The sequence below is a fragment of the Bos indicus genome, chromosome 22, assembly GCF_029378745.1.
Source record: "Bos indicus isolate NIAB-ARS_2022 breed Sahiwal x Tharparkar chromosome 22, NIAB-ARS_B.indTharparkar_mat_pri_1.0, whole genome shotgun sequence".
Taxonomy (NCBI): Eukaryota; Metazoa; Chordata; class Mammalia; order Artiodactyla; family Bovidae; genus Bos; species Bos indicus.
Genome location: NC_091781.1, coordinates 14,164,489 through 14,176,634, shown reverse-complemented (window position 1 = coordinate 14,176,634; position 12,146 = coordinate 14,164,489). Strand labels below are relative to the sequence as shown.

At 40.3% G+C, this 12,146-nt stretch overlaps 1 protein-coding gene across 11 annotated transcripts in view; it reads left to right on the top strand.

The window, feature by feature from the left end:
• Nucleotides 1-12,146, top strand: part of ULK4 (unc-51 like kinase 4) — a 521,313-nt gene that overhangs the window by 87,419 nt on the left and 421,748 nt on the right. For 10 of the 11 annotated variants that reach the window (XR_011562944.1, XM_070776132.1, XM_070776127.1 and 7 more), the window contains one exon: nucleotides 6,549-6,656. The exons of the other annotated variant lie outside the window; for it this stretch is intronic. Coding sequence is in view for 9 of the 10 variants with exons in the window: in XM_070776132.1 (XP_070632233.1) it covers nucleotides 6,549-6,656 (108 nt within the window). In the remaining variant the exon portion in view is untranslated. The remainder of the gene's footprint in view (nucleotides 1-6,548; nucleotides 6,657-12,146) is intronic. 11 annotated transcript variants of the gene reach the window in all.

Sequence of the window (12,146 nt, the reverse complement as noted above, 5' to 3'; positions counted from 1 at the left end):
TCTGATCTGATCTGAATAGTATTCTGTATTCATTTACCTGTTGAAAGATAACCTGGATCATTTTCAGTTTTGACCGTTACAAATAAAGCTCCTATAAAATTGAACAACAGGTTTTGTGTGGATGGAAGTACTGATTTCTCTGGGATAAATGCTGATGAGTGCAGTTTCTAGGTCCTGTGGCAGCTGCATGTTTAGTGGTTCCTTTGTTGTGTTTTTATTGAGAAAGTGCCAAACTATTTTCCAGCATGGCTGTACCATTTTACATTCCCACTAGAGATGGTGTGAGCCATCCAGTTTCTCTCCATCCTTAGCAGCAATTGCTATCGTCACTCTGTTTTTGATGGCGGTGTAGTGATAGCTCATTGTGGTTTTAATTTGCATTTCCCTAACCATCAGTACTGTTGAACGTCTTTTCATATGCTTATTTTCGAGTTGTATGGCTTCTTTGGTACAATGTCTCTGTGCTTTTGGTATCAGATCTACTCTTTACCTAGTTTCTGAAGACTTTAATATATATCTGTATTTTGTTTTTTACTTCTATTTTTCTGTTTTACATTTAAGTCTGTGATCGATTTTGAGTTAATACTTCGTATAAAGTGTCAGACTTAGGCTGAGATTTACTTGTTTTTCCAGTGGAAAGCCTGTTGCTCCAGCAACATTTGTTGAAAGATGGACTTTCCTCCATTATACTGCCTTTGCACATTTGTCAAAAATCTACTAGTGTGGAGCTAGTTCTGAATTCTGTGTTCTGGTTCATTGATCTGAGAGCCTGTCTCTCTGACACTGCCTCACAGTCTTGATTACTGTAACTATATACTGTCTTGAAACCAGATAGAACAGTTTTCAACCACTTTATTCTCCTTTTTCAAAATTGTTTTGGCGATTCTGATACTTCTGTTTTTCTGGATAAATTGGATAATCTTGTCAATATCTACAAAAAAATCTTGGTAGGATTTTGATAGGAATTTCGATAAACCAGGCTATCAATTTTGGGGAAATTGACATCTTTACTGTGAGTCTTACTATCTATGAACCTAGTATATCTCCTTTTTGTATTGATTTATGAGATGGTCAGTCAGGATTGGCCACACGAGGAGAAAGAGCAGAGGCTCAGGAAAATAGAGTTGATTATGCTTAGTGCTCCTCGAGACAGGTGGCATACAGAGCCATGTGGAAAAACACCAAGGTGGTCAGGAGGCAGAAGACAGGAGTGCTTAGGCTTTGGCCTTTGTTGGGGTTTCCACAGGAAAGGCAGGGCAGGATAAATAGCTTAGAATTGGTTGGTCTGAATACTTTCAGCAGCCTGTGGGAATAATGACAGTCTCTAGTTGCCTGGTACCTGGCCTAGGATGATGAAGACAGAAGAGTATTGCCTTCTGAGGTATAAGGACCAGATAGAGGAGGTATGGTTCTGGATTTGCTGGTTAGCATATTGAAGACTTGCTTTCCTGGGACTTCCCTGGTGGCTCACACTATAAAGTATCTGCCTGCAATGTGGGAGACCCATGTTCGATCCCTGGGTCAGGAAGGTCCCCTGGAAAAGGGAATGGCTACCCACTCCAGTATTCTTGTCTGGAGAATTGCACAGACAGAGGAGCCTAGTGGACTATAATCCACGCGGTTGCAAAGAGTCGGACATGACAGAGTGACTAACACTCAGTTTTCCTGGGCCTTAGCTACCTCTAAGAATTGGCTGGCCCTAGGAAGGTCATTCTCTCCCCAGCCAGAATGGTTTGTTTAAGATGTCAAAACATCATATTGTATAGAAAATAGAATACACACACATACATAAAAATATACCTCTTCTTTTATTTAGATCATCTTTGGGTTTTTTTTAAACATTGTTTATATTTGTAGTATATATAATTTAATCACAGTCTAGTGGTATCATCATTTCACCCGTTCAAGTGAAGTATAGAAAACCTCCTTTTTCAACCATTTAACCTCCTTCAGTTTTATATAGTTAGCATATTATCGACCAGATATGTATTGATATGTCTTTTATTACCTTAATGTTATTGACCAGAGATGTTTCAGTGTTCACTTACATAGCACATTGCTGGCCATAGGAGTTAGTTTATGCAGAAATCCCCTGGTCAGTAATGAGTAAAATATATCCTCTAAATACATTTAGAACCAAATCAAGCATTTTTATAATGTTTGCTTCAAACATCAAAGATAATTTAGAAAGCTTAATAGGAGAAGGAAAGACTATTGAATTTACCTGTATTTTTGCCTATTATGTTCTTGTTTCTTTCCTCATATTCCTAGGTTTCTTTAAAAAAATCGTTTCCTTTCTTTTTAGAAAACTTGCCTTTATCCACTCTTTTATGGTAAGTTTGTGGTTTTCATAGGGTAAAAAATGGCTGAGCATTGTTAATTTCAGATGGTTCAATGTAATATTAATGAATGATCAGTGGATGATTAATCCAGGATAAAGGAAAAGACATGCTGTGTGTGGAAATGACCTGCAAAGGCTAATGTGTTGTATATGATGGCTTTTTCCCCCTCAACCATTTTATATAGGGAGGAAGGCAGTAAGTGGTGGGGTTACATAAGATGTTATGTCTATATGGAGGAAGAGTACTCAGCAATAAAAAAGAATGCATTATATATAAATAAAATAGCATGCTTTAATCTCAGATGCATTATGCTAAGTGAAAGAAGCCAGACAAATAAGGATACATGATATGTGATCCAACTGATATAAACTGTAGAAAATGCAAACTAACGACAGAAAGTAAACTGGTGGAAGAGAAAGGTAGTGGGATGGGGGTTACCAAGGGAACTTGGGGAAACACTTGAGGCTGTTGCTGTCTTGATTGTGGTGGTGGTTTCACATGGGATGTGTGTATGTCAAATGTATCTAATTATACACTGTAAACACGTACAACTGGGGGAATGCCATGGCGGTCCAGTGGTTACAGCTCGGAGCTTTCACTGCGGTGGCCCCAGGATCAATCCCTATTTGGATTGATCAACACGGCTCGGCAGAAAAACAAGAAAATGTAGCTCATTGTAGGTCAGTTATAAATCAAAACTGTCCCCACCGCAAGTGTTCCTCCCGTGCATGACTATCGTGCAGCGGCTTGATGTCCAGCTCCAGCTTGTCCACACTCTTGTTTACAAAGTGGAACCAGTGATCATGTGCTGGGATGTTGTATTATAACACTGTGAAATTGTTCTGAATTTTGAATTGCTCACTTTCAGTTTTTAAACTTTTAAATGAGTAAAGCGAGATATAATTGACATACAACATTGTGTTAGTTTTAGGTGTGCAACATAGTGTTTTGATATATGTTCAGTTTAAAAACCTCGGTCTTAATCACCATGAGAAATAGTCTTGTTTGTACACCATGTTTTGAGTTGCACTGTTTCAGAGCAATGTTTCCATACTACTTACATACATTTCCCTCCCATTTCATTCTATATGTATCATTCTGAAACCATTCAACCCTAGTTTATGGTCCCAGTGTGATTTGATTAACCTTGTGTTCTGTGGTATAAATTCTGGCATGGAGCATGGGATTTTCTCTGCATGAGTCCCAGGAAATTAACTAGATCTGATAAAAATATGCTGCAGAATTTCAAAGTGAATTATACTGAAATGTTGTTATAATATTGCCCCTCTCATATTTTTGAAGGAATCACTTAAAAGTTTAATGCGGTATAAGAATTGCATGCAATATTTAATGCAGTATAAGCCTCCAAGTGGCATGGATGGTGTGTGGGGCAAGTTGTTTCCACTCTCTCAGCCTAGGTTTTCTGGCTTTAAAGACAGAGCCACAGTTGACTGGCAGATTATCGATATAGTGAAAGTGCTTGGTAACTGATAAATGCTGTAAGTGTTGTTTCTGTTCAGTCGCTTAGCTATGTCTGACTCTTTATAACCCCGTGGACTACAGCATGGCCAGGCTTCTCTGTCCTTCACCATCTCCTGGAGCTTGCTCAAACTAATGTCCATTGAATCAGTGATTCCATCCAACCATCTCGGCCTCTCTCATCCCCTTCTCTTCCTGCCTTCAGTCTTTCAAAGCATCAGGATCTATTCCAATGAGTCAGTTCTTTGCATCAGGTGGCCAAAGTATTAGAGCTTCAGCATCAGCATCAGTCCTTCCAATGAATGTTCAGGGTTGATTTCCATTAGGATTGACTGGTTTGATATCCTTGGTGTCCAAGGGACTGTCAAGGGTCTTCTCCACCACAGTTTGAAGGTATCAGTTCTTCCACACTCAGCCTTTTTTGTCCAGCTCTCACATCCATACATGACTACTGGAAAAATCAGACCTTTGACTGTATGGACCTTTGAAGACAAAGTAATATCTCTGCTTTTTAATACGCTGTCTAGGTTGGGCATAGCTTTTCTTTCAAGCAGCAAGCATCTTTTAATTTCATGGCTGCAGTCACCATCTGCAGTGATTTTAGAGCCTCCCAAAATAAAGTCTGTGACTGTTTCCATTGTTTCCCCATCTATTTCCCATGAAGTGATGGGACTGGATGCCATGATCTTTGTTTTTTGAATATTGAATTTTAAACCAGCTTTTTCACTCTCCTCTTTCATCTTCATCAAATGGTCCCTTAGTTTTTCTTCAGTTTCTGCCATAAGGGCAGTGTCATCTGCATACCTGAGGTTATTGATATTTCTCCTGGCAATCTTGATTCCAGCTTGTGCTTCATCCAGCCTGACATTTCGCATGATGTACTCTGCATATAAGTTAAACAAGCAGGGTGACAATATACAGCCCTGACGTACTCCTTTCCCAATTTGGGACCAGTCTGTTGTTTCATGTCCAGTTCTCACTGTTGCTTCTTGACCTGCAAACAGTTTTCTTAGGAAGCAGGTAAGGTGGTCTGGTATTCCCGTCTCTTTAAGAATTTTCCACAGTTTGTTGTGATCCACACAGTCAAAGGTTTTAGCATAGTCAGTGAAGCAGAAGTAGATGTTTTTCTGGAATTCTCCTGCTTTTGCTATGGTCCAACGGATGTTGGCAGTTTGATCTCTGGTTCCTCTGCCTTTTGTAAATCCAGCTTGTACATCTGGAAGTTCTCAGATAACATACTGCTGAAGCCTAGCTTGAAGGATTTTGAGCATTACTTTGCTAGCGTGTGAGATGAGGGCAATCGTGTGGTAGTTTGAACATTCTTTGGCATCGCCCATCTTTGGGATTGAAATGAAAACTGACCTTTTCCAGTCCTGTGGCCACCGCTGAGTTTTCCAAATTTGCTGACATATTGAATGTAGCACTTGCACAGCATCATCATTTAGGATTTGAAATAGCTCAGCTGAAATTCTATCACCTCCACTGGCTTTGTTCTTAGTGATGCTTTCTAAGGCCCACTTGATTTCACATTCTAGGATGTCTGGCTCTAGGTGAGTGATCACACTGTCATGGATATCTGGGTCGTTCAGATCTTTTTTTGTATAGTTCTTCTGTGTCTTCTTGCCAACTCCTCTTAATATTTTCTGCTTCTGTTAGGCCCATCCCATTTCTGTCCTTTATTCTGCCCATCTTTGCGTGAAATGTTGCCTTGATATCTCTAATTTTCTTGAAGACATCTCTAGTCTTTCCCATTCTATTTTTTTCCTCTATTTCTTTGCATTGATCACTGAGAAAGGCTTTCTTATCTCTCCTTGCTATTCTTTGGAACTCTGCATTCAAATGGATATATCTTTCCTTTTCTCCTTTGCCTTTCACTTCTCTTTTTCTCAGTGATTTATAAGCCTTCTCAGACAGCCATTTTGCCTTTTTGCATTTCTTTTTCTTGGGGATGGTCTTGATCCCTGCCTCCTGTACAGTGTCATAAACCTCTGTTCATAGTTCTTCAGGCACTCTGTCTATCAGATCTAATCCCTTGAAACTATTTGTTACTTCCACTGTATAATCATAAGAGATTTGATTCACGTCATACCTGAATGGCCTCCTAGTTTTCCCTATGTTCTTCAGTTTAAGTCTGAATTTGGCAATAAGGAGTTCATGATCTGAGCCACAGTTAGCTCCCAGTCTTGTTTTTGCTGACTGTGTAGAGCTTTTCCATCTTTGGCTGCAAAGAATATAATCAGTCTGATTTCGGTATTGACCAGCTGGTGACATCTGTGTTTAGGGTTGTCTCTTGTGTTGTTGGAAGAGGGTGTTTGCTATGACTAGTGCGTTCTCTTTGCAAAACTCTGTGAGCCTTTGCCCTGCTTCATTTTGTACACCAAGGCCAAACTTGGTGCTATAAGTAGGTAAGTTATGTCACTGGGTATGTTTGTATCTGCTTTGGCAAACTCCAGGAGATGGTGAGGGACAGGGAAGCTGGCGTGCTACAGTCCATGGGGTTGTGAAGAGTCGAATGTGACTTGGTGCCTGAACAACAACAAATTTACATCATCGTCTAGGAGAGTTCCTATTTTTTCTTCAGGAATAAGGTCCATATATTGAAAATCATTTGTAGACCAGTTGTTAAAAATGTCAAATGGATTTTGTGGAATGTCTTTCCTGTTACATATAGGGTAAAGAACTGAGAGGTATGCATGAAATAATATACATTTTCCCCCTTCTTTTCAGGCAATCACTCTTTTAACTGAATTAATCAGGGAAAATTTCAGGAACAGCAAATTAAAACAATGCCTTTTACCAACCCTGGGAGAGCTGATCTATCTTATAGCCACCGAGGTAAGACTGGTTAACTCTCTTGCTCTCTGATGTGTTCAGACATTTCCTGGCTGATAAGTGTTAATATCAAAGTGTTTTGATTTTGCCTCTTTGGGCATATGTAAGGAAACAGTGAAAATTTTGCCTGTGAAGGGGAGAGGCTCTTGGTGTCTTTCTGACTCTTCTCTCTCTCCTGGTCAGTCTTCCCTCTTTCCCAGTGCCTCTTTCTGTTTAAAGTGTAGGAGAGTCTCAAGCTGTATTTTGAAGCCAATGGACCAGATCCCCTCCCGCACCCCTCCCCACAACACTGTCCCCAGGTTGCTGCCATCTTTGACTCCTTTAGGCAAGAAGATTTCATTGGTTCTTCCAGTATAAAAACACCATTGATATTTAACACACTGTTTACACACAGTGGGGTGTGTGTATAGCATGCCAGGCTTCCCTGTCCCTCACCATCTCCTGAAGTTTGCCAAAGCAGATACAAACACACCCAGTGACATAAACTTACCTACTTATAGCACCAAGTTTGGCTGTGGAGTACAAAATGAAGCAGGGCAAAGGCTCACAGAGATTTGCAAAGAGAACACACTGCTCATAGCAAACACTCTCTTCCGACAACACAAGAGACGACCTTTTAACATGTGAGTGTGTGTGTGCTAAGTTGCTTCAGTCGTGTCTGACTCTCTACCATCCTATGGACCGTAGTCCACCAGGCTCCTCTGTCCAGGGGATTCTCCAGGCAAGAATACTGGAGTGGGTTGCCATATTCCCCTCCAGGGAATCTTCCTGACCCAGAGATTGAACCTGAGCCTCTTACTTTCACCTGCATTGACAGGCGAGTTCTTTACCACTAGTGCCACCTGGAAGCCTCCCTTATGGCTCAGATGGTAAAGAATCTGAAATGCAGGAGACCCGGGTTCAGTCCTTGGGTCAGGAAGATCCCCTGGAGAAGGAAATGGCAAGCCACCCCAGACTTCTTGCCTGGAGGATACCATGGACAGAGGAGCCATGGAGTCGCAAAGAGTTGGACACGACTGAGTCACTAATACACATGCTGTTATTAATAACATGGTGGTGAGAGTTTGTGGCTGCAGATTTTGACCTCTTTTGGGGGGAATATCTTAAATAGATATAGATACATTATGAGTCATTCATTTCATGTGATGCTCTGTTTTAAATGAGTGCCAGTACGTTATAAATTAATCAAATGTTCTTTGTTTCCACTTGTTTTGGTTCTAGAACTTGCTTAAATGTTATATAACCTCAGTATCCTTAGTATCTAAGTTGACTCTCTGGATAATCGTCATTTTAAGGCAATTAAAGTAATTGTTAGAAAACATCAGTATTTAAAATCACTTAGTTCCATATTTAGTATTGATAGCTGGTACAGCAAATCTCTCCTCCTTATTCTTCCTTTTCAAAAATGTCTTGGCTCTTCTTGGTCATTTGCATGTCAGAAAAAATTTTAGAATCAGATTGTCCAATTATGAAATCATCTTTTGAAAACACCATTGACTATGCAGAAGTCCTGATATCTTTATGATTTTGAGTCTTCTAATACATGTTTGGAATTGTGCTGAGTGTATTAGAGTATTAGTACATTTATGTACTATTACATAGTATTAGTACATTTAGTACACAAAAACTGATGTTTCTGTGTATTTATATTACAAGTTTTTTTTTCATGTAAGTGATTTAACTCATAAAGCTTTTTGTGTATTTCACTTAGTTGAGTTTATTCTCAGATAATTTTATATTTTGAAGAGATACCACATTCATGAAACTATAGACCTTGGAAGTATAGAAAGGTACACAGTCTATGGTCCCTTTTCTTTTTCTGTCCCCTTCTGTGTAGTTCCCCGGTAAATAACCATCGCAGTTGCTTTCTTACTTATCCTTACAGAGTTATTTTTGCCTGTAATGAGAAATTAGAAAGTAGAAATGTAGATTCTCACTTTGTCTCATTTTATAAAGCGGGTAGAACAACGTTTTTCACTTAATAGTTACACAGTATTAAAAAGTATATGGAGGTATATACACTGGAGCTAATTCTTAATAATTAATATGGATGTCTTCTTCAATTCGTATTTAGTGCTCCCTCCCTTCCTCCTCTTGCACTGGAACGTTCTCTTGTGTGCTAAGTTTTGTGAAAGACAGCTTTCCTTGTGGTTCCTTGAGGGTGCAGCTGGAGAGTTTGTATCAACTTTACTCTTGGCTTGGGCCCTTGAGGCCTTGACATCAAAGCTCAAAGTTACCAAGTTCTGCAGGCTCAGAGAATGAAAGCAAACTTCAGTGCTCTGTTTATCCCTTCATCTTGCAGCTGATTTTTGGCTTGATTATTCTTTGTTTTTTTTTGTCAGCTCTCTGAGGCATTTTAAGGACGTAGAGTAAAACTGCTTTCCTTAGAAGAGTGATCAGGTATCTTGTCTGCCATCTTATCAGGGATGGGAGTCTGTCTAGTCCAGTTCTTTTTGTGAGTGTGTCTTTTTTTTTTTTTTTAACCTTTTCTGTCAGCTTAATTGAGGTATAGTTGGCATACCATAAACTGCACATGTTTAAAATTGCAATTTGGTCAGTACTAATAGAGGATATTAAGAAGAGGTGGCAAGAATACACAGAAGAACTGTACAAAAAAGATCTTCACAATGCAGATAATCACGATGGTGTGATCACTCACACTCAACTAGAGCCAGACATCCTGGAATGTGAAGTCAAGTGGGCTTTAGGAAGCATCACTACAAACAAAGCTGGTGGAGGTGATGGAATTCCAGTTGAGCTATTTCAAATCCTGAAAGATGATGCTGTGAAAGTGTTGCACTCAATACATCAGCAAATTTGGAAAACTCAGCAGTGGCCACAGGACTGGAAAAGGTCAGTTTTCATTCCAATCCCAAAGAAAGGCAATGCCAAAGAATGCTCAAACTACCGCACAGTTGCACTCATCTCACACACTAGTAAGTAATGTTCAAAATTCTCCAAGCCAGGCTTCAGCAACACGTGAACCATGAACTTCCAAATGTTCAAGTTGGTTTTAGAAAAGGCAGAGGAACCAGAGATCAAATTGCAGACATCTGCTGGATCATGGAAAAAGCAAGAGGGTTCCAGAAAAACATCTATTTCTGTTTTATTGACTATGCCAAAGCCTTTGACTGTGTGGATCACAATAAACTGTAGAAAATTCTGAAAGAGATGGGAATACCAGACCACCTGATCTGCCTCTTGAGAAACCTCTATGCAGATCAGGAAGCAACAGTTAGAACTGGATATGGAACAACAGACTGGTTCCAAATAGGAAAAGGAGTATGTCAAGGCTTTATATTGTCACCCTGCTTATTTAACTTATATTCAGAGTACATCATGAGAAATGCTGGGCTGGAGGAAGCACAAGCTGGAATCAAGATTGCCGGGAGAAATACCAGTAACCTCAGGTATGCAGATGACATCACCCTATGGCAGAAAGTGAAGAAGAACTAAAGAGTCTCTGATGAAAGTGAAAGAAGAGAGTGAAAAAGTTGGCTTAAAGCTCAACATGATCTTAGAAAACAAAGATCATGGCATCCGGTCCCATCACTTCATGGCAAATAGATGGGGAAACAGTGGCTGACTTTATTTTTCTGGGCTCCAAAATCACTGCAGATGGTGACTGCAGCCATGAAATTAAAAGACGCTTACTCCTTGGAAGGAAAGGTATGACCAACCTAGACAGCATATTCAAAAGCAGAGACATTACTTTGCCAACAAAGGTCCATCTAGTCAAGGCTATGGTTTTTCCTGTAGTCATGTATGGATGTGAGAGTTGGACTATATAAAGAAAGCTGAGCACTGAAGAATTGATGCTTTTGAACTGTGGTGTTGGAGAAGACTCTTGAGAGTCCCTTGGACTGCAAGGAGATCCAACCAGTTCATCCTAGAGGAGATTAGTCCTAGGTGTTCATTGGAAGGACTGATGTTGAAGCTGAAACTCTAATACTTTGGCCACCTGATGCAAAGAGCTGATTCATTTGAAGAGACCCTGATATTGGGAAAGATTGAGGGCACGAGGAGAATGGATGACAGGATGAGATGGTTGGATGGCATCACCGACTCAATGGACATGGGTTTGGGTGGACTCTGGGAGTTGATGGACAGGGAGGCCTGGCGTGCTGCAGTTCATGGGGTCACAAAGAATCGGACATGACTGACCAATTGAACTGAATATATGTATACATCTGTGTAACCATCACCACAGTCAAGATAATGAAAATCTCCATCACCTCCAAAAGGTTTCCTTAGCACCCTCGGTAATTCCTTCATCCTTCCTCTGTCCCTGTCCCCAGGCAACCACTTACTTGCCTTTTGTCACATAGACTAGTTTGCATTTTTTAGTCTTCTATAAAGGGAATGTTACAGAATCACATTTATTTCTGAAAGTAGATCTGAAGAATCATTTCTCTTGCTACTTACTTTAATTGGATATAAGCTAGGCTATTTTAGTATAGGGATGATTCTGTGGCCATGACATTTGACCACATCTTAATGATATGGCAGAAAGTGAAGAAGAACTAAAGAGCCTCTTGATGAAAGTGAGAGAGGAGGGTCAAAAAGTTGGCTTAAAATTCAGCATTCAGAAAACTAAGATCATGGGATCCGGTCCCATCACTTCATGGCAAATAGATGGGGAAACAGTGAAAACAGTGACAGACTTTATTTTTGGGGGCTCTAAAATCACTGCAGATGGTGACTGCAGCCATGAAATTAAAAGACATTTGCTCCTTGGAAGCAAAGCTATGATCAACCAAGCAGAGACATTACTTTGCCAACAAAGTTCCATCTAGTCAAAGCTATGGTTTTTCCAGTAGTCATGTATGGATATGAGAGTTGGACCATAAAGAAAGCTGAGCACCGAAGAACTGATGCTTTTGAACTGTGGTATTGGAGAAGACTCTTGAGAATGCCTTGGACTGCAAGGAGATTATACCAGTCCATCCTAAAAGAAATCAGTCTTGAATATTCATTGCAGGGACTGATGCTGAAGCTGAAAGTCCAATACTTTGACCACCTGATGCGAAGAACTAACTCATTGGAAAAGACCCTGATGCTGGGAAATATTGAAGGTGGGAGGAGAAGGGGACAACAGAGGTTGAGTTGGTTGGATGGCATCACTGACTCAATGGACATGAATTTGAGTAAGCTCCGGGAATTGGTGATGGACAGGGAAGCCTGGCAGTCCACGGGGTTGCAAAGAGTCGGACATGTCTGAGCGACTGAACTGAACTAATGACAGGAAGTTATATCCACAAAAATCACTAATGTTTCATGCAATGAGGGTGTTTTGTGGCGTTGTAACTTTGAATGTAGGTAAACCTTAACTTCTCAGGGCAGCGCTGACCTACTGGGACTGACCTGAAATTACACACACACACAGACACACACACACACAGACACACACAGACACACACACACACACACAACGTGTATAACAAAGAGACTGACGTCCTGACCTTTTGGCTCTCTGGCAACACTCCAAGGTTA